The 23,640-nt window shown below is 35.3% G+C and overlaps 1 protein-coding gene and 1 long non-coding RNA gene across 4 annotated transcripts in view; one reads left to right on the top strand and one right to left on the bottom strand.

The window, feature by feature from the left end:
* Nucleotides 1-23,640, bottom strand: part of LOC138711889 (uncharacterized) — a 109,772-nt gene that overhangs the window by 74,550 nt on the left and 11,582 nt on the right. The gene's annotated exons all lie outside the window — the stretch shown is intronic.
* Nucleotides 2,347-23,640, top strand: part of LOC138711887 (facilitated trehalose transporter Tret1-like) — a 53,137-nt gene continuing 31,843 nt past the window's right edge. The window contains exons 1-3 of one of the 2 annotated variants that reach the window (XM_069843168.1): nt 2,347-2,480; nt 16,165-16,303; nt 17,508-17,795. In XM_069843168.1, coding sequence (XP_069699269.1) covers nt 2,469-2,480; nt 16,165-16,303; nt 17,508-17,795 — 439 coding nt within the window. In that variant the 5' untranslated portion in view covers nt 2,347-2,468. Of the gene's footprint in view, nt 2,481-12,727; nt 12,902-16,164; nt 16,304-17,507; nt 17,796-23,640 lie in introns of those variants that run through there. The other variant, XM_069843167.1, reaches the window with a different exon arrangement.

Genomic DNA, 23,640 nt, shown 5'->3' with positions numbered 1-23,640 from the left:
TAATTTCAAGGGAAAAATTGTTGCGGAGCCGGTTATCGATCCCGGGACCTCTGGTTGAACGTACCAGCTCTCTACCAACTGAGCTACCCTCGAACTGCATCCAAACCCTCCCAATTTTTCCCTTTATATCCATAGAACTCGGGAGGGCTGACATGACGCCAGAGACTCACATCGAGTACACACAACTCTGTATGACTTGAGTTCCTACGTAGGTCAGTTGGTAGAGCGCTTGTACGCTCAACCAAAGGTCTCGGGATCGATATCCGGCTGCGGAGCAATTTTTTCCTTGAAATAATTCAAATCTGCTTTGCAGAGAGCTTCACCTGAAAAACTAGATTTAAACAGTATATAAGTTACTGTAATTAAGTTAATAGAAAACCACAATTTCAAGCCGTACAGAATTGTGTGCACTCGATGTGGGTCTCTGGTGTCTCGTCAGTCCACCCGAATTGTGTGGATATAAAGGAAAAAATTGGGACTTTGTCGGGTAGAGTTCCTGGGTAGCTCAGTTGGTAGAGCGCTGGTACGATCAACCAGCGGTCCCGGGATCGATATACGGCTCCGGAACAATTTTTCCCTTGAAATTATTCAAATCTCCTTTACAGGGAGCTTCAGTTGAAAAACTAAATTTGCATAATTTTCTTATAATTAATGACAAAACAAAGTTCATAGGCTAATTGGTTTGCTACCGAAAGTAACCTCGCTGATCTATGTGATATGAACGTTATAGGCCGTATACGTGGTTAGTACATTTAAAGGTGTTCCGAAACAATAATTCTACACACTACTTTCTAGTCATGTCTTTGATAACGATGCCTATGTACCACTATCTTTTAATTTTCTCTTTAACACATTTTTTAACAATGTTTTCAGAAATAGGCTAGACATTTCAACATATCTTTATTCCTTATAACTGGCTATACACAGAGTTGTAAAAACAGTGTTGGCTAACATGTGCATAAGGGATTGCCTCTTTCATCTGGGCCACTCTGTATATTGCACTCCGTATGATATGGCAGACTTCGCGAAACATATCGTGAGAGAAACTAGCAAAGCAAATTTTTGAAACTATTTTCCGGTATTACTTTCTTATCTCCAGATGATATGGACGACTGTTTGAAGGATAAGCTAATGCCTCTCCAACCGGATAATGAAAATACAACAAAACTCACAGATCACTGAGAGTTACATTTTTTAATTTTCTATCTTCCCATTGCAAATATTGTCTGACTTTCTTATGACACAAGCGAATCGTTCCACTAGAAATTAAATAGTCTTCTCAATAAACGTCATAAGAATTCTGACATATCCAATGAGATACATACGTTGCACTACGAAGAATAGGCGTCTGTTGTAAGGCAAGAATTGAAGGGTTCAGACTCATAGTAGGCCAAGTATCATTTATTAAAAACGGAGAACGCAAGGGTTAAAGTTATGTGTATACCATAGTTTAATGAAGATTTACATATAATTTAGTTTGAATGTGTATACTTTATATTACTTGCTATATGTTTCCATTGAATTATCGTGATAAATTAATTTTAACCCTGGTTTTCTACGGATTTAGTAAATGGCGCTTGGCCCACTGTGGTTCTGAACCCTTCAATTTAGAAAGAAGTATTTCTAGAACATAATATGTTAGCCCTCAAAGAAGAATAAATTACAAGATTGAATTTAATAAAGACAGTATGTTTAAATTTCTGCCATAGTATGTATTGCTGAGCGCCATAGAAAGAGAAGTACAGCATTATTAACTATTTTAATTTCAATGGGGTTCTTTTCATAGTGTTCTGCCCAAGGGCAGGTCTTTCACTGGAAACCCAGCATTCTCCAGTCTTTCCTATTTTCTGCCTTCCTCTTTGTCTCCGCATATGATTCATATTTAAGTTAATAGAATATGTTTAATTCTGTTTACTGCATATATATTTTAGAATTAAATTTTTATCCATGAATGCACTCTGTTAATGGAACAACAGTAATCGAAATAAGAGCCGTTCAAAGCAAAAGTGGTGTAAGTCAAAAATAGGTAATGAGTGTTAAGGTAAACATTCTGTAAAATACAGCGCAATGTACCAATTAACATTCAATTTATTTATAGTGTTAGTAGTCAGTGGCTAGCACGAAGGCCATATTAACTGCTACTTTGCACCGTATTTTACAGAACTTTTACTTTAAACCTTATTACCCTATTTTGACTTACACCACTTTTTGCTTTGAACGGCTCATATAATCTTATTTGTGTTGCAAATTAATGATGAAACAGAAGAAGGAACTCCGTTCCGATTATATTACTGCAGAGAAAATCTACAGATTGACATGCCAATATTCAACGTAGGATGACATGACGTTCACTATGATAAGATAATGATAGAATGAAAAGTGAAAGGTTCAAAGTAGACCATAACCATCGAAATACGCTATAGCACTGCTGCACATCGTGGACTGCTGGGCGAACACACGACTGCCTGATGTGGTACAAGGTAGGCCTATCCTTTATCTTGCTGATCTGTAAAATGTTCGCTTTCATGTACATACTCAGGTCCAGGCGTGAGTAAGTCGACTGAAGAAGTCAGTTCTCTGTCGATCCTACGAAGAAGCGGTAGTAAACATGCATTCTCAAAATACTTTAGTTCTTACTTATTGTCGTTCGGATTTGATTGGTGTTTTATTATCTTCGTATGCTGTACTTCATTAGTATTTCAGTTAACATAACTTTCTATTGACTTAATTTGTTAATAAGTTTGCATTCAAAATGATATTTTCCTCGCCTTCTTGTATTGTAGCAAAAACCGTAAAAACGAGTAGGTTGTACTTCAACATTGATTAAAATAGCTAAATGATAACCATAATATTCCAAAAGCACTCAACATAATGTAACACATTGCAAATCCAACTCTTCGAAGGTAGGTAAGCCTACATGTCGACTTCCATCATGAGAGAGAAATGTATCGTATTGGATTCGTTACAATGAGCTATTATAGCTTCTGGCCTGCGACTGAAGAGGTGTCTGGTTAATTTTTTTTGTTTTGTTATTTAACGACACTGTATTGATTACTAGCTTATTTAGCGTCGATGAGATTGGTGATAGCGAGATAGTATTTGGCGAGATGAGGTGAGAATTCGCCTTAGATTATCTTACATTCGGCTTTCTGTTGGGGAAAACCTTGGAAAAAAACCAACCAGGTAATCAGCTCAAGCGGGAATCAAACTCATGTCCCACCGCAACTTCGGATTGACAGGCAATTGCCTCAACAAACCGAGCTACGCCGCGTCGGTGGCTGGTTGATTCTTGTTTAACAATAGACTGACAGCATATTATTACTTTTTTCCAGTAGATTACGTCTATCTTTGACGGTAAAGGTGAACCATTATCATTATTTTACACTGAGGAGTAAGAAATTATGTATTATTTATATTTAAACGATTTTGCCAAGTTAGTGCGTGTAACTCATTTTCATGCTCCATTTTTAACGTATTCAGTTTTAATGCCTTGTGTTAGAATCATTATGGATAAGTTTGTAGTGAAATATAAAACTGATCGTAATGATGGTGAGTCAGCGTGTAATAGTGAAAAGGATAAAGTTTGTGACAATGGAAGTTCTCTTAAAATTTCTGTTAATTTCATTAATATCTGTACTAAATTAGAAAAAGTGGTAGGCGCAAGACTTCTCGAAATCATTGGATAAATTCATATTCGTGTATGATGAATAAGAGAAAAATATTTTTTGTTCATTGTGTAAGTCTATGTGCAATGACAATAAGTTGTCTTCAAATACAATTTCAACAAATAAGGATTCATATAATGCGTTCGTTAAAATTGGCCTCAGGAACTGATCTGTCGCTCTAAGACGATTTTACCAGGCTTAGAAGATAACAGTTACATAGTTACGTTATTTCTGTATACAGTGATTTTGACAGTGTAAGACTCACTCTGCATAGAGACATCTTATTGGAAGTAACAATGAACTAAATACAATAGTTTTTAAAGTTTGGTACAATATTTGAGCAGGGGAGATTATCAGTGCGTAACTCTGAATATATCAGAATATGTGAAACTATTAAAGCTATTTTTAACATTATCTGTATCAATCTGCACTCCGGAACTTTTATTTTCTGCCCTTAGGAGGCTGAAAACGTATACAAGTTCTGCTACATGAAAACCGGCTGAACTACATTGCATTATTGAACGTGCATTCCGATCACGTGAGGGAACTTAACATCGATGGAAGAGTCAAAGAGTTCATCAGAAAAACAGCTGTCAGTAGAAACACTTTGATCTAACAATTGCAACTCTCAAAGGATCAATAGCTATTTTCAGGCATCATACATATGGATCATGACTTTAATTCGCATCTTCTTGACGTTACTTCGTTTATTATCATGTGTTTCAATCTAAGTCAAATTGTTATTTTTCATTCAAACAACAATGTATCACTAAGCCTCAAGGCATTTACTCTATTTTATTGTATTATGGTACGCTTTGTCAATGGCAACCTGTAGTGGTTACAGGAAGAAATAAATAAATAAATACATACATACATACATACATACATACATACATACATACATACATACATACATACATACATACATACATACATACATACATACATACATACATACATAATACCTTTGGATTGTTGTTGTCCAAGGCCCCTTATAGACGAAGTCATTTGTTTTCATTTCATTACACCGCCTTAGATGGCATTGTTATTTTATTTTTAAAACTCATTTATCTCATTAAACATCAGTCCTATCAAAATTTCGCAAAGTATAAAACTTATCGGAAATCATTTTTAAAGAAACGTTTGTTATGTATCATTTTTCACAAAAATCAATAATAAGAGAGATATTTCGATATATTTAATTCAGGTCCCCTTATAACCCCCCTTTTAAATAAAGTATTTTGAGTGTCATATAGCCTAAAATCTAAGTTACAACGAACTTAATTTATATTCCAATTTTCATCGAAATCCGTTCAGCCATTATCGCGTGAAAAGATAACAAACATCCAGACAGACAGACATAGAAACAAAATTTTCAAAAAAGCGATTTTCTGTTTCAGGATGGTTAATTATTCATGTTAACACCAATTATTTTTAGAAAATCGAAAATTACCAGAAAAATTTCGGCTACAGATTTATTATTAGTATAGATTTGCACAACAAAATTATATTACGAATTTATAAATGTAGGTAGTGGAGACCATAAGCATGCCCAAGAATTTCAGACGTCGGCGCCTATGAATATCTAGGAATAATTTACTAGTTGAACTTTCATATTTGAGGGAGACAGTGGTTCTTTACACAGTTTCGCATCGTGGAGGAGTTGATTGTTGATGTTAAATAAGTCAATAGTATAACTTATATTATTGTACAAACGCGCTTTCTGTCAGTCTTCCTTACTTACTTACTTACTTACTTACTTACTTACTTACTTACTTACTTACTTACTTACTTACTTACTTACTTACTTACTTACTTGTTGGCTTTTAAGGAACCCGGAGGTTCATTGCCGCCCTCACATAAGCCCGCCATCGGTCCCTATCCTGAGCAAGATTAATCCATTCTCTATCATCATATCCCACCTCCCTCAAATCCATTTCTATATTATCTTCCCATCTACGTCTCGGCCTCCCTAGAGGTCTTTTTCCCTCCGGCCTCCCAACTAACACTCTGTATGCATTTCTGGATTCGCCCATACGTGCTACATGCCCTGCCCATCTCAAACGTCTGGATTTAATGTTCCTAATTATGTCAGGTGAAGACTGTCAGTCTTATTAGTTCTCAATAATGTTTTGTATTGTTGCTAAAGTGAAAAACGTAACAAGAAGGAAACTCAACATCTATCGAATCAGAATACACAACATTAACAATTTTCCACCATAAAAAATTATTTCTAAATTAAATAATGGCTTCTCTTTTTCTAATAGGAAGATTAATATTTATATAAAAGAGCAAAGGCATATTACGAGTATTATATAAATTATTATTATACTAAATTGAGTATAACAGAGAAGAATAAAGCAGTGTATACCGTATTTGTGGACTGAGAAAAGGCATCTGACAGAGTGGATTGGAATAAAATGATATGGATCCTAAACAAAATTGGCGTGGATTGCAAAGGGAGGAGGCTGTTCAGTAACCTTTATATGAAACGAGTCAGAATCAGGATAGGAGAAGAAATGTCAGGAGGTAGTGAAATAGGGAGAGGAGTACAAGAATGCCCTTATCACCTACCCTGTTCAATATCTACTCGGAGGATTTAGTGAAGAACTGTTTCCAGAACATGGGCGGAGTGATAGTAGGAGGAAGAAGAATAAATTGTGTCAGCTTTGCTGATGATATGGCATGTTAGCAGGAGAGAAAACGATACTAAGGGATATGCTACTCGAGCTTAATGACAGCTGTGAGAAGTATGCAATGAAGATAAATGACTACAAGACGAAGACCATGGTCATAGCAAGAAGAGTAAAGAAGATAAACTTGCGAATTCTAAATGAGGCAGTAGAGCAAGTGGAGAACTTCAAATACTTGGGGTGTACTGTAAGCAATAACATGAGATGCTGCCAAGAAGTCAAAAGGAGAAAAGCAATGGCAAAGGAAGCTTTTAATAGAAAAAAAGAGCATCTGCGGATCTCTGGAGAAAGAACTAAGGAAGAGACTAGCGAAATGCTTTGTGTGGAGTATAGTATTGTATGGGGCAGAAACATGGACATCACAACGAAGTGAAGAGAAGCGAATAGAAGCATTTTAAATGTGAATTTGGAGAAGGATGGAGCGTGTGAAATGGACAGAGTAAGAAACGAAGCTGTGTTGGAAAGAGTAGATGAAGAAAGAATGATACTGAAACTGACAGAAAGAGGAAAAGGAATTGGCTGGATCACTGGCTGAGAACTAACTGCCTACTGAAGGATGCACTGGAAGGAATGGTGAATGGGAGAAGAGTTTGGGGCAGAAGAAGATATTAGATGAAAGACGACATTAAGATATATGGATCATATGTAGAGACGAAGAGGGAGGCAGAAAATAGAAAAGATTGGAAAATATTGGGTTTTCAGTGAAAGACCTGCCCTTGAGCAGAACATTATGAATCAACTAATTGAGCATAAATAAAACATTTCCATCTTCATGAGTTTTGTGTTGCACTATTTTCGAGCTTGTCTGTCAGATCGGAATATGTTAACTTCACAAAGAAAGAAAACAATTTGATTGGGGTGTAGAGTGAATACTTATTTAGTGCAATAATAAGGCATAAAAAGCATATGTCAATTTAGACCTATAGTTGCTACTTGTAATATTATTATGGTGGATAATGCTAGTGGAATATGCTGGTTTTAAATACATAATAAGGAATAATTTAGTAAAAAAGAACATAAAGCATAATGTTGGAAAGTAATAAAATAATACTCAAGTTAAGAAATCTCAAGTTAAGTATCTCGGAATAATAATCGACCAACATTTACGTTGGGATAAACATGCGGTCTTTCTGTGCAACAGATTAAGAAAAATTAATTATCATCCTACGAAATTATTTGAATGTCCATACTTTATGACTGATTTACCTTGCATTAGTACAAGTTATATTACAATATGGCATTATAGGATTGGTAATGCTTTTAGTACCTCCCTCATGCCAATAACTCTGCTACAGAAAATAATAATAAAATTGTACAAGCGACGGACATTGTTCAGATAGAACTAAGATTACATGATTATCGAGAAATACTCATACAACGAAGAATATGTCTTATCTTGCAGTGTATGTTATATTTCACAGAATTGTAGGAAGTTGTCAACTCATTATGAGATTTGGAATTACTATTTCTTCAAAGAGAGAGAGTTCTTTATTGTAAACAGCGGTAGTTTTCAATTCATAACCCATGGATCCTCGCGTGACATTTCAAGTTTTTGGAGTAATTCCGAATATGTAACATAAAACATAGAACAATACATAATAACCACTTCTCGATAATTTTATTCACTTCTATTTAGTATACTATTAAATCGTTTGAATATATTCTTATCTAGTTTTAACAATGAGATAGATATATATTACAAGTGTGGCATATGTTTTACAAGAATTATTTAGCCCGCTTTCATTCGATTGTTTTCATTTTGCCTTTTGCTTTCGAAATATTAAAGGAACTTACAACTGGGATAGTTACTCAGTATATATTTACACTTTAAAGAATGATATTGTACTTGTTTAAGTTATATATGTACTGTATATTGCAAACTCTGAATTTCGGTATCTAAGAGAAAATTTCAAGGAAAAAATGTTCCGGGGCCGGGATTCTATCCCGGGACCCTCCGCTTAGCGCGCGAACGCTCTACCGACTGAGCTATCCCAGGAACTATACACGACACCGTCACGGTAAGCGATAGATCCCGGAATCGATACCCAGCCCCGGAACAATTTTTCCTTGAAATTATTCAAACCTGCTTTACAGGGAGCTAGTACCTGAAAGCCAGATTTGCATAGCTAAGAGGAAATATTAATTCCTTGAAATAAATTCTAGATTATGAATAAGTAATCTTATTCTACAAAAAATGCCTACATACATAAAAAATATGTAATACATAAATAAAAATTTTATAAACAGGAGCTAGTTTATCAACATAGGTTTAATTCTTTTGAAAGTATTTATTGTGCTATGTTCGTACTTAAAATTTAGTAGGCATAACGCAAATAAAAGTGTCACGAAAACGATACAAATTTCCATATGTTTTACTCAATTCAAAATAATTAAGTTCTATTTGTCATGTTGAGGATAGTGTTACTATTTATTTCAACTACAATTTAGAAGATATATATTATATTACTTTATGAAAATTGAATCATTTACTATGAGCAAAATTAGGACGATACAAATTCTGTTTTTTCTTCTGGATTGCATACAAGAACATTTTTAGAATCCTAAAATGTAACAGGTCCCGCGCCGTGGCGTCGCGGTCTAAGGCATCCCGCCTAGGACTCGCGTTAAGGAATGCGCGCTAGTTCGAGTCCTCATGGGAGAAGAAATTTTCTCATGAAATTTCGGCCAGTGTATGGGACCGGTGCCCACCCAGCATCGTGATGCACTTGGGAAGTTACGATAGGTAGCGAAATCCGGTTGCGAATACCAGCTATAACGGCTGGGAGGATCATCGTGCTAACCACACGGTACCTCCATTCTGGTTGGATGATCGTCCACCTCTGCTTCGGCATGTGGGCGTGAGGCCAGCAGCCGGCTGGTCGGTCTAGGCCCTTCACGGGCTGTAGCGCCACGGATTATTATTAATATTATTATTATTATTATTATTATTAATATTATTATTATTATTATTATTATTATTATTATTATTATTATTATTATTATTATAAAATGTAACAGAGTTTAAGGAGGTATGTGAGCTATGTAACTATAAAATGAGGACTACATTTCTGGACACCGTTAATCCTTAATGAAAGAGGGACATTCTAATTTTGATATCATCTGAACGTAAAGAAGTAAAAATAGACTGAAGTCGCGAAGGAACATAGAAATATTTGTGTATATAGGCCTAATGATTTATTTCCGGAAATCATTCTTCATTGCATATAAATTACACCATTTTATTTGTCACTTTATTGCAGATCATAAGAATAATCATCTTTGAATTCCAAATCGGCTTTGTGTTTCTGATTTCAAGTAAAGGGTAGTAATATTGTACTAAAGTCATGCTTCACAAGCATTTTTCTGTGATGGATTTACTCGTACATACTTATTATGAAAAAAGTCAGCCCAATAGCCTAGGACAGGCCTGCAGAACCCTTAAGTAGGGCAAATATGAAGTCAACCTCAGTCCACTTCTATTGGGGATGATCGACTTCCGCTTAGAGTTGTTTATATTCTCTGCCCGTGCAAAAAGTCCATCAGTGGCTGCATGTAATTTTCAAAAAGGATTGTAATAAATTCATTCTATTTATAACGCGTTATCTCATTTCAAGGTTTACATTATTCTGCTAGATTTCCTGTCGGTAGTTTCTCTGAGATTTATTTGCACCTAACCTGCTTCAGATTTTAGAAAACTCTCCTCCTATCATCACCTAGGGAAACATAAATTTATAGCATTTAAGTAATTAACCTTGAAAGTCACTATTAATTTCAATTCAAAATGAACACAAAGTGACGTCCTTAATTTAACAGTAATGAATAAATAATCAATATACAGTTCGTAATAATGAACTTACTCGAAAATTTGTGCATTCAATAATTCTTAACATGGGCTTTGTTGAAATGTGGTTTAATATTGAAATGAAGAGTAGAAATAAATTCGATGGGACACAGTAGACAAGCAATTCTTTCGTCTTCAACAACAAAATAATCATATGCCCATTTCCTTTGGAAGTAGTATTTCTTCACGGGTTTAGATTTTGCCATGTTTCAGTTCCTTTAAACTGCAGTACGCGTATTGTGTATTTATTTATTTATTTACTAGCTGTACCCGTGCGCTCCGCTGCACTTGTTAGAAATAAATATAAAGTAATTACATAATTAAAATAGGACATCTCTTCCAGGGAACAGTCGTGTTTGATAGAGGGATAAATCGTTTAATATGTCACTTAATTTAAATTGTATTTAAATAATTAAAATGCGATCATTTTGATCCAGAGACCACTCATTCAGTGCATTGATAATTCTTTTAATATATTTCTTAATTGTTATTATATGCAAATAATTAAAATATGATGATTTGGTTCAGAGAACATCCGTTTTTGGTGCAATTTGGTCCCAATCAAAATTTTGCTTGGAATGAAACGTGTCGGAAATCATTTTTAAAGAAACTTTTGTTATGCAACATTTTTCACAAAAATTAATAATAAGGGAGATATTTCGATTTATTTAATTCAAGCCCCCTTTTAAGTAAAGTACTTTGAATGCCATATAGCCTAAAATCTAAGTTACAACGAACTTAATTGAGGCACTCAGAAGCAAAGTGATACAAGTGACATTTAGTAAGTTTTGAGATAAGTGACTTTGAAGTTGAAACCGAAATTAAAAAATCTGTTACAGGACTATGTTGCTGTAAATTTACAGTTGTATATGTTGGTAGCTATATTTTTTAACTTCTAAATAGAAATTATCTATTCTAAACAGTTTAGGTAAAATAGGGTCCTAAAGTCACTTGTATTATTTTGCCACGAAAATATTTTTGTGGAAAAGTAATATAAGTGCAAGGGTTTTCAGTATTTGTATATTATTTAAAACAAGAACAAGGACATTGCTTACAACATTGAAACATTTCTGTCTTAACAGCACTTGAGCTTTATTATTATCATATGATAACAAAAAATGTGTCTGTATAACCGAAAGAATCAATCAATCAATCTTCTTAATGTATGCAGTTGTTTGCTGACAACATAAAGTCAACTATATTCCACTGTAGTATTTTCAATTCTTTTTCATAGTAAATGAGGGGTATTTTGATCGGTGTTCATTATAGACGCCTGTTGCTAGTAGCCAGAGTTGGGTTGTAGTCAATATTATACTGCAGAGCTGTCTTCTGCAACTGATACTGACGATTTTAATTTACTTCTTTTGTGGTTTATGGATGGACAGTATAGAAGAATGTGTTCCAGATCTTCATCATGATTATTACACCACAGACAAGTAGGAGTATCAGAAAGGTGAAATCGGTGTAGGTGCAATTGAGTGACAATGTGACCTGTTCTGGCTCTTGTTAACCCTCAGCCACCCAGGCATGGTCACTCAGACCTTTGCGGTTGGTCACACTGCTTATATCTCCATTTAAAATTTAATTGCGCAGCTGTGATTCTGTGTAATTGTTTATTGTTGTTGACGAAGACCTCTGTCATAGAGATTTGTTTGTAATTGCCTCTGGCAGTATTTTATCACATTTATATTATTTCGGGCGGTCTGGCAGACCATGCCTGGGTACTTACTATGACTAGCAAGCCTTCTCCTTCGTATAATGTGAATGTGAAAATCCTAAGATCATGAATAACAAAGCTGGCCCTTCGAACACAGTGAATGTAAATGCTCCTAATTTCAACAGTACTGTATCACTATGGTATGAGGACGATGAAGGAAGTAGTTCTGATCTCGATTGCACCGAAGATGTCGCGATAGAAAGCGAGCATGAGTCAGAATCTGAGTTAGAGCTGAGTGATGTTGGCGAGAACGATGAGCAAAATATGAATGATCTTCGGGTTCGCGAATAATGTGACCATGGTGTCTCACGTTCCAAGAAAGAATTGGACTGTGGTTCTGGTATCCTCTATGCATCACTCAAATCTTTTTTATGATGTAAGTGATAAATCAGAAATTATTGCATATTATAATTTGACTAATGGTGGGGTCGATTCCCTACACGAGAAGTGTGCACAAAATAGCTGTGTTCGTCGAACCAGACGCTGGCCTATGGCCATATTTTTTTTTTTAGAATTTTTGACATTAGTGCAATTAGTGCATTTATCATGTACGGTTCCTACAATGACAACGAACCAATTTCCAGAATGTTTTTTCATGAAGAATCTTGCAAACGTTCTCGTAACTGCCGATATGCATGATTAGAAACAACAAGTTCATTACTTTTGAAACCCGAGTCTCCATCAGAAGACTCTTTCAATCTGAAGAGGCTATGCCATCATTTGAGGAGGAACTTGAGAAACAGAAAAATTTCTACACCTGTCCTCCAAAAAAGCAACAGAAAACAGCATACATTTGTCATTGTTGCAGGAAACCTCTCTGTTTGGAGTGTACAGTGAGGACATGCCGTGTCCACACCTGTGGAGTAACGGCTAGCGCATCTGGCCGTGAAACTAGGTGGCCTGGGTTCGAATTCCGGTCGGGACAAGTAACCTGGTTGAGGTTTTTTCCGAGGATTTCCCTCAATCCAATATGAGCACATGCTGGGTAACTATCAGTGCTGGACCCTGACTCATTTCACCGGCATTATCACCTTCACTTCATTCAGATGCTAAATAACCTGAGATGTTGATACAGCGTCGTAAAATAACCCACTAAGAAAAGAGACATGCCGTAACTGCAATGACACACAGTAAGGAAAAATTGAAAAAAGTGAAAAGAAGATCTTAAATAATTATATGTAACTTGAAATGTTTCAGTGTATCCTAAAAATAGATTACATTTTTAGAATTTGTAGTTTTATAACAAAAGGACGTTCTTGTTAAAGTAAAGACTAATTATGTACTATGCAGAGTCTAATCTGAAGATTAACATCGAAAACTGTGTAAAAGTGCAAGAAAAAGTTCATAGAATTGATCATTTTGAAAATCCCTTTAATTTTAACAACATTTATGACAGCCTTAAATATTATCAAAATAGTATCGTGATATTATTCATTTAAATAATTTCAATGTGATAATCTTATTTCAGACATATTGAAATATATCTGGAACAATTTTCAGTAGTCTGTGCTTTTTGTTATTTATATATATATATATTTTTTTTTTTTCAGCGGTCTCTGTGACCATGTCTGGGTGAGTGTGTCACTTAATTTATACCTGGGTGGTTAAGGGTTAAAAATGTTTGAACATGTCTGGGCAAGTTTTTGTAAATTTCCAGGTATTTGGTTTCTTTTTAACGGACTGTAAAATTTTCCTTTGTCAGAAGAGAGCCAATTGTTGATCCATAAGTTTATAAAATGAAACTTTACTGAAGTAAAGGCATTGGATAGAGATATCACTTGGTTTCAAATAAGTTGCCTGTTTCGCAACGTTATCGACTTTCTCGTTTCCAGGTATACCACAATGACTAGGTATCCATTGAAATTTTATTTTCTAGTTTACTTATTTGTTTCTGAATTGGAATAATTCTATATGCGTATAGGTGTGGTACATATTTGATTACATTAAATATAGCCCCCTTGGAGTCGGTAAGTATGCAAATAGATCTTTCAGAAATTTGAGTAACACACTAAAGAGCAGCATCAATAGCTAGCAATTCATTGTCAAGACTGGAGAAGGCTGAAATGGTATGAAGTAATTTTCTTGGTGTTTTGGAATATAATACCCTGCTCCTGATGTTCCATCATCAGGGTTTAGAGATTCATCTGTATAAATTTGAAGATAATCCTTATATATGCTGCAGAGTAGTTCCATTGCATCTAACTGAAGAATGTATGGAGGATCATTTTTGAAATGATTTCGTGGAATTTGTATGCTATGTTCTGGAATTATCCATTTTCATAGAGGAATTTCATTTACAACTGGAGCTTTAGCATTGAATGCGTCTGTGATATAGATTGGTATTTCATCTTTGTTTATTTTGTAGAAATTACATATTATATTATCTGACAGTTTGAAGAACATCTGAGATCTGGATGAGGCTTGCAATTTTAAATGTATTTTAGATCCTTTTTTAATACATATTGTCTGATTGGTTGAATATTATATTCAAATTATAGGGCAACAGTTCACGTGGTTTTTGGTGCTCCGAAAGAAGAGGGCTAAGAAAATTTCAAATGTTAAATGAAATTAGCCTTAGTCGCTGTTCATTACGTCACTAGCCTCATCTAATGAAGTCACATCTCTCTCTGGTGAAACATCTATGTTTCTGTCATGAAGTGCATCTGTAGTGTTCCTACCGCGAATATTCCTTCAACTTCCTCTTCCACGCACTTTCCCACGCCCTACAGTCCTTATTATAGGCCCATCCTAGTGCTTCAGGTCATCAAGGAAAGAGTAGTGTATGAGTGGGATGAATTTCATTAGCTATTGAAAGTTGCTGCACTTAGAAAAAGTTATCCTTATTGGATCACTCTATAGTTGGTCCAGCTCAATGAGTTCAGGCCTTCCAAGAAGATGTTTCGAATATGTAATCTATTACCTCTCTCCATTATGGCAAATGAATTAGTCATACACAGAAGAAAAGCAACAACACTATGCAAACAACGCACTTGTATTACTTTGCCTCTCAGCCAAAACTCTGTATGCTTTGTAACACAAGTGTAAGGCCAACATGGAGCAGCACTAACTGGAACTGCACTTATATTACTTTTTCTCTGAACAGAAGTGACATTAAAGATTTAGAATATATGCTTATCTCACTTTTTTTTTAAATGTCACTTATATTACTTTGCTTCTAAATGCCTCAATTTATATTCCAATTTTCATATAAATCGGTTCAGCCATTATCGCGTGAAAAGGTAACAAACATCCAGACAGACAGACAGATAGACAGACAGACAGACAGACAAAAATTTCAAAAAAGCGATTTTCGATTTCAGGATGATTAATTACACATGTTAACAGCAATTATTTTTGGAAAATCGAAAATCACCAGAAAAATTTTGGCTACAGATTTATTATTAGTATAGATTTATTTATTTATTTATTTATTTATTTATTTATTTATTTATTTATTTATTATTTATATATATTTATTATTTATTTTTTATTTTTATTTATTTATTTATTATTTATTTATTTATTATTAATTTATTTATTATTTATATATTTATTTGGCTGGAGTGCTTTACAATGTTGAATGACAGCATTGACATCCGGTCATATAGTTATCACTCACTTATCAACGTACAATTTATTTATTGTCCTATTACTAGTAAAACCAGTTAAAACCAAGAATAGTAAATTTTGTAAAACTGGAATTGAAACTTTATGAATGCACGAAAAATCATAATAAATTCTTCAAGTAAAGTAATTGGTTTGTTGCCTGCATGCAACATTACGGACTTACTTCATTTTAGTAGAACACAGAGCACGGAGAGACAAATCGGGAACTATACTTAACATATTTTACACAAAAAGTGGACTTAATCGGCTTTACTAGTAATAGGACGATATATTCGTAGGTAGAACTTCTTACAATTTTTACATCATATAGTGAGAAAATAAACATTTTAACATTTACGATATGATAAATTCGAAATTATTGATGAGACAAAACTCGGCACAATAAATGGAAGTGGTCTGTCTGTTATAAGTAATATGTATTCAATAATAAATGCAAAAGCACATACACACAGTATTCCTTACTTGGCTACAGCCAAAACGAAATTGTCAGTGAAGTGGCCGTCGTAGCGAATGTATTTTGGAAACCAATTTTCTGACATGTCCTCTTAATTCACTTCAATCTATAGGATTATCCTAAGTCAATTTATGGATTTACGAATTACTATCAATCGTTGATTTCAGCAACTATTAATCGGTGCGGTGGCTAACCTGGGCACCATTGCTGTGGGAATGTCGATGGGATTCTCCGCTGTGGCGCTACCAGCCATGCAAGACCCCTACCACGTCCCACACGTATCAGAGGAACAAGCGTCTTGGATAGGTGAGAGTATACTACAATATGTAACATGTTACTTCGTAATCAACTAATCATATTATAAATGCAGGAGGTATCTGTCAATTTTCATACAAATTACCACACGAGAGTAATCTTAAAAACATCCGTATGCTCTAATTTTAATTAAATAAACAGTGACATATAAATTTATATTTTCTGAAAACATTTTTTTTTTCACATTAAGTTTGATATTCTTAGAGTAAGCATTTCAGCTCAGATGATAAGGTGGTGGAGAAAATTTAGTTCATATAAATCAATAAAATTACAAACCATTCTTCTAAATTTGGCAGTTTTCAAAAGTATAAGAAAACGTAATGCCGAAAATATGTTGCCATTTTTCTTTTGTGGCATCACAATCCAAAGTCGCTGTTATTTTTACTTCGAGATCTTCGTTCTACATGATCAAGAAAGCCTTCAATGTATGTCTGTAAAGAGGTGGTTAACAGATATTATCTTTCCTTACACTGCATTGACTTTTAAGTTAGTATGAAAGTAGGTGTGAAACGTAACAGAGGAGAAGAAGAACTGTGCTCTTTTATCACTTTAGGAAAAAAGTGTATTTATTTTTTTTTTTTACTAAAACAGATACTTTACAGTTCGTTATTCACCCATCTGTAGCCAGTTTTGTAGGCCAATTTACAGACAAGTCGTTGTCGAAGGTGCGTCTATGCTGCGCTCTGGACAGAGTTGAAGCAGGTTCTCGAATTTCTTCATTATATTTGGCAGCATAATTATTATTGATCGGAATATAGAGCATCCTAGAATGTAGATGACCCTTATGACGTGACCGGCAACCAGTACCAAGCATCGAAGAAGTTATGTCTCAGTTTATTGATAAGAACAAAAATCTTTTTGTCAAAACAGAGTCCCATATTCGTATTTCATTCTAACAACATTAATATGTATTCCACTATGTTTATTTTTATTTTGTGAGGTAAATTTTTATGTAACTACCTCTTTTGATCTCATTATGTACCTAAATTGCATCAGTATGTAATTACTTAATTCCAATCCAGTTTTATGTTCAACTATGTAAGCGAGTTTTAATCCTGGTTGAGTGTAAGAGAAGGTCTTACGGCCTTAACTCTGCCAGGTTAAATAAAGCCATTATTATTATTATTATTATTATTATTATTATTATTATTATTATTATTATTCTATTCCTAACAGTCAAAGCTTCTGCTTGCAGCATCCATGATTTCCGTCGGAATGCCATTGGGCTGCCTGTTCATTGGTCCTCTGCTGGACCGTTTAGGGCGCCGTCGCACCATCATACTGGTAAATGCGCCTGCCGTTGTGGGCTGGTTTCTCATCGCCACGGTGCCTTCCAACGAGCATTGGTTCTTTCCACAGTTGTATATTGGAAGGTTCCTAGCTGGTGTCTCAGTGGGGCTTGTCAGCCTGCCCGTCATCGTATACGTCAGCGAGGTGCTTGACAAGAACCTGCGAGGCTTTGTCATCACTTGGGGCTCTCTAGGTAAGAAATCTGTTCACTTGAATGTACAAGAAATCTCAAAATTCCTATCGTAAAATGCAATAACGTCATCATTATTATCATCAATAACAACGCAAGGATATTATAGCATTAATCTGTTTTATATTCAATCAATCCACTATTTTATAAAACAGACCGCAAGAGACTATTAATCCCTCAGTCTTAGGGTGAAGGTCAGGCACACATTTCTATCCTGTGTATAGTGCGGACAGTACGTGTTTTGAATGTTCCTAGTACGACATGAAGGAGGACAACACAGAAGGTTGCGTGTTGATAGAAATTTAAAAAAAGGTTTATTTAACGACGTTCGTAACTGCAGAGGTTATAACAGCATCACCGGTGTGCAGGAATTTTGTCCCGTAGGAGATCTTTTACGTGCCAGTATATCGACTGACATGAGTCTGTCGCATTTAAGCACACTTAAATGTCATCGACCTGGGCCGGGATCGAACCCGCAACCTCGAGCAGAGAAGGCCAGCGCTATACCGACTACGTGTTGATAGAAGACAGGAATGCAGGATCTAGAAAAAGGAAGCGCAATGAAACACAATGACTAAAGGATATAAGAATAAGGTATAGAGATCCATTCATTTCGCTGGATAGGACAAAGTTGCAATCATAATAACGAAAGACACACAGTATTTCAATGTAATAAAATAAATGAAGATGACGTATCTAACTTCAGAAAGTCGCTATTGAAAAATACAACCAAAATTGATCGAAATAATTTTAACTTGCAATATTGCAAAGTGCAAGCTGCATGTAATAAACACCGAACATGTAAGGACAGGAAGAGAGACAGGAGTCCATCAGCTGAATATATTATAAAAATCTTTTCAGGGACATTGGTGCGAGTATGTAGACACACGTTAGAACAGATAGTGGTACCAATAGACAAAAATAGTTACTGGTGTGATTAGACGCAGTTTTCACAATGGCCAAGTAGTAAAAGAAATGGTAAAAGAAACAAGAGGTGGAGACAGGTGAATGACAGTCTTGCTAAAAAAAAAGTACAGTGCGAGACTTTATAAAAAAACCCTAAAGCCTGCGAAAGTCATTACGGATATAAGAAAAGCGTCCGTATTCAAATAAATTAAAGTTAATTTTCATTTCACTCTAGCCGCCACTGATATATATACACACTAACACCACAGTTTAGTATATACAGTTGCGAAGCTTGGGATGATTTTTTGCATTTCTCGCGATAGTTGCTAGCCGCTTGAAGCGCTGTGAGTACTAGTAACAATAGACTGCGTCACTGCCATCGTGATTTAATATAGGCAGACCATGTGATTCGCTTAACCCGATCACGGAGGGTGGCGTTTCAACCATATAAATTAGTTGCAATGCATAAAGAGTAACATATATTTTTTAAATGCAGTGTAATTGCATTAATAAATTTAAAACAATGATTAATTATGAGATACTTCAGACATAATTCACTTGCCAGTTAAGGTATAATATTATTTTTGGTGTGAAAATTACGTTGTTCGTATGTGTAATACCTAACTTTATTTGCATTAAATATCACGAAATTCTTGTACATTCATTTATGCACGATTCAATAATTTTCAGTTGCACTGCACGGAAATTTTGATATGTTGAAATTATAGGTTATGTTTACTGTACCAATACTTCAATATTCGCATTTATACATTATAATTAAGCATAAAATTACGTGTGATAACTTGTAAATGCAATTTGTCTCTATTTCAGTTGTATTTTTTCGTTTCTTACGGTACTCCAATCTGAAGTCTGATTAGTGTACTATGTTAGTAGGCTAAACTAACGCAGAGGTCGTTCTTTTCTACTCATACTCCTTGCATCTACGGATCTCTGACAGGTTAGGTTTGGTTAGTTTTGGCGTTTATTATGCCTTGCTTATATGATCACCTGCACCTCCACAAAACACTTATAAATTCAACGATTTTCACTTCCGAAATCGCAGGAACTACCTCATTGCTAGTTCCGCCGCTTTATGAGTGCTGCCTTATTGGCCTTCGGACACTTGACTATATTGAAATACGGTAACCTCACAGCGCTCTTACTAGAGGAACTAGATTTACAAAGTCTCCAATGCCCTGCCATTACATATGTAGGCCAAGCTATGTTATGTCATATGGAAATTATAGGTTATTATTTATATTCCTACATTCGCAATTGTACATTATAATTAAGTATAATGTCATGTATGATACGCCGCACACTCAATTTGTCTCAATATTACAATGGAGTACGTACTGAATTATTGTATTTATATTCTTCCTAAGAGACGAAGTAACACAATCGTACATACACTAATTTCATAGGATTGGTATGGTAAATTTTCTATCTACAATTAATGAAGGTAGATGTGCTAAATTAAAATCACAATAAACATGAGTTTTTATTAAACCTCAAAATAGCTTCCATTCTAAACTTAAAATGTTGATGCGAATAGATTATGTTAACATTTAAAATTCTCTTCACATTAAAATAACACAGTTTTGTAATTATTTCTGCAACAAATTATACAATAAGAAGTAAACGGAACTTATGGACACATTACACTAAATAAAACTTTGCAATTATACGCAATAAAGTTATAATATAATATTTCACTGAGCTCCATACACTGAAATAGAAAACCCGAACATACTTTAGGCCTATCGTCTGCTCGGTAAAGGGTCTGTGCTGAGGCGATCCTGGTGGTCAGCAACTATCTATGTATGCATATTTATTAAGTATTGAGCTTCGCAACTGTATATACAAAAGTGTGCTAACACGATGATGATTCCCGATCCGGAACATTATAATAAATATATACGGAAACTGAAAAGAAAACTAAGGAAATCCTACAGACAGCGCAAGGAAAGCTTTGCAAAACAAACAAAATTCACACAACTATCGAAAGAACTGCTTAATGCGAAGAAGATAGCGCAGGAAAAATACCTAAATAAACTTTTCAAAGGTGAACAAAACGGGTGGGGGGAATTTTATAAATATGTGAAGAGACGACGCAAGGAAAACTATTCGAGCCTCCCCCTAAAAAATGACCGTAATCAATTTATCGTACAGGACAGCGAAAAGGCAGAAAAATTAAATTCCTATTATGCCACTGTTTTTGGGATGAGGACAATAGTACCACACTTAGCTTCTGTGGAAAATACGGGTCAGTTTTCTATCAAGCCTAGGGACATAAGGAGAAGGATCTCTAAATTTAAAAATAAATCAGTAGGACCTGATGGTATCGCCGGAGACGTACTAAAATTAGGAGGGGAAGCCATGATTCCCTATCTAGTGCGTATATTTGAAATATCAATTAACAATGGTACTGTCCCGCGAGATTGGAAAGATGCAATAGTGGTGCCAATTTATAAGTCAGGGTCTCGCTCAGATACAAAAAATTACAGACCGGTCAGCCTTACCTCTGTGGTTTGCAAACAGATGGAACACTTGATTTAAGCTTATATAAGGCAGCATTGGGATGACTCAAATTGGTTACATAACTGTCAGCATGGATTTTGGGGGGGGCTATTCATGTGAGAGTCAATTAGTAACGGTATGTCAGGATTTAGAAGACGGAATAGATTCCAATAGCCAAGTAGATGCAGTGATTATTGACTTTTCAAGCGCATTCGATGTAGTCCCACACGATATATTGTTAGTTAAACTACAATCAACGGGGATTGACTTCAGAGTGCTCCAGTGGATCAAGGAATTTTTAACTTTTCGCACTCAGAGAGTACGGGTAGGGGAGGAATTATCGAACCCAATTGAAATTACTTCCGGGCTCCCGCAGGGGAGTGTCTTAGGGCCTCTTCTATTCTTGGCTTTTGTAAATGATCTGCCAGTTAATATCTTCGCGGATGATTGTATGGTATACAGGGAAATAAAAAGCCATGAAGGTACTACTCTTCTCCAGAATGACCTCAATAGAATAAACGATTGGGCAATAGCCAACAAAATGAAAATAAATTCCCTAAAGAGCAAAGCCATCAGCTTTACAAGGAAAAGAAATAAAATAATCGCATCGTATACGTTAGGGGGTGAAACCATTCCGGAAGTTAACAAATGTAAATACCTCGGAATAACATTTAGCAGCGATCTCGGCTGGGGGGAACACGTTACGGACACAGCGGGAAAAGCATGGAGAGCGTTACACATTGTGATGAGGGTACTAAGAAAAGGTTCTGATAAATCCAAAGAGATTGCATATAAATCACTAGTACGTCCAGTAATGGAATATGGTGCTGCATGTTGGGATCCTTACAGATTATAACATATTAAGACATTGGAAAAGATTCAAAAACGGGCTCTTAAGTGTTGTCGGAAAAATTCACCATTAAAATGGGACACACTCACGGACAGGAGAACGCGAATTCGATTGTGCGCACTGTTCAAAACATACAGAGGTGAGCCTGCCTGGAGAGAAATAAAAAATAGGTTGCAGCCGCCAAATTACTCTTCAAGGAACGACCATTCATATAAATTGAGGGAAAGAAGGCAGAGGACGGACACTGGAAAGTTTTCTTTTCTCAATCGTACTATCAGGGACTGGAATGCTTTACTTGCAGACTTACTAAAGGCTTTACCAACAACCAAAAATGTATTTAAAGATAGGCTTAAGGACCTTACTAATAGACTGTAATTAAACACAGTATTTAAAGGGTGTAAATGATATGTTGTTATTGAAGTGTTGTATCAGTGAAGAATTATGTTGTGTCAGTGAAGTGTGTTGTATCAGTGAAGAAGTATGTCGTGTCAGTGAAGTGTGCTGTGTAAGTGAAACGTGTTCCTGTCAGTGAAGTTTTATAGTTTATAGTGGCAGTGCATAGTATTTGAACAGTGAAATGTTTTTGAAGTGTTAGTGAAATCAGGATAGAATCAGTGAAATGTGTCGTAGTTCCATTGCAGTGAGTGAGTTGACAGCGAAATGAGTGTAATTTGAAAGGTACTTTTGCAGATATGAACATATCATACTCGTGGGTTTTAGTTCGATCTTAGTTTTAAGATACAAATTAGATTTATTTCAAATGTTATTTTAAGTGATCGTTTCATTTAATTTAGTATATTCCCTGTTGTTGTTGTTATTATTATTATTAATTATTGTTAGTATTAATTATTAGTATTATTAATAATTGTATTTTTAATTAATAAGTTTATTATTGTCAATATTGAGTGTAATTAGTTACCACTGCCACCGGGTATATACCCACTGCAGTGTGAATAAATACATACAAGCATACTGTCTCTACTCTCCCCACGCCCCTTACTCGAGTATCTCTTGAGCAAATGTACTTCGACCATCCCGCGGACTGAAATAACTGGTTTTGCATGCAAAGTCTTCAATTATCGTACTGGAAGTAAGCACACTGTTGAGCACAGTCAATATTGTGGGGAGGAAAAAAAAAGCCGCAGTATGTTTCACAGAATATAACATTGTGAGTTCACAGTATCGTAAAACAAAATAGGGCCAATTCCCTGCGTACAGTAAAATATCACTCTACACACGCACTTTCTGAACGTGAAGAGGAACTTCATACACAGCCTTCTCCGTCCTTGAGATGTATAAACAGTTCCTTCACAAACATATTGTAACATGCACTCGCTAAAGTTCACGCGAGGGCTGGATCCTCTTGCTGTAATGAATGAACCACTGTCACTCCTTTAAGTGTAAAAGTGCAGCAATTCCACTCCTCATAATGCTGAACTTTCCGACATGTCGCATTCTTCTGATAATCGGCGTGAAGATTTCCTACTTGCATAAATATTTATTTGCAAGTTTGTCCGATATTATTCTTGCATCAAAAAAGATGGACATCATTTTCAACATATGATTCAATAA

This window comes from Periplaneta americana, chromosome 13 (genome assembly GCF_040183065.1).
Source record: "Periplaneta americana isolate PAMFEO1 chromosome 13, P.americana_PAMFEO1_priV1, whole genome shotgun sequence".
NCBI lineage: Eukaryota > Metazoa > Arthropoda > Insecta > Blattodea > Blattidae > Periplaneta > Periplaneta americana.
This window is presented reverse-complemented; position numbering and strand designations above follow the sequence as displayed.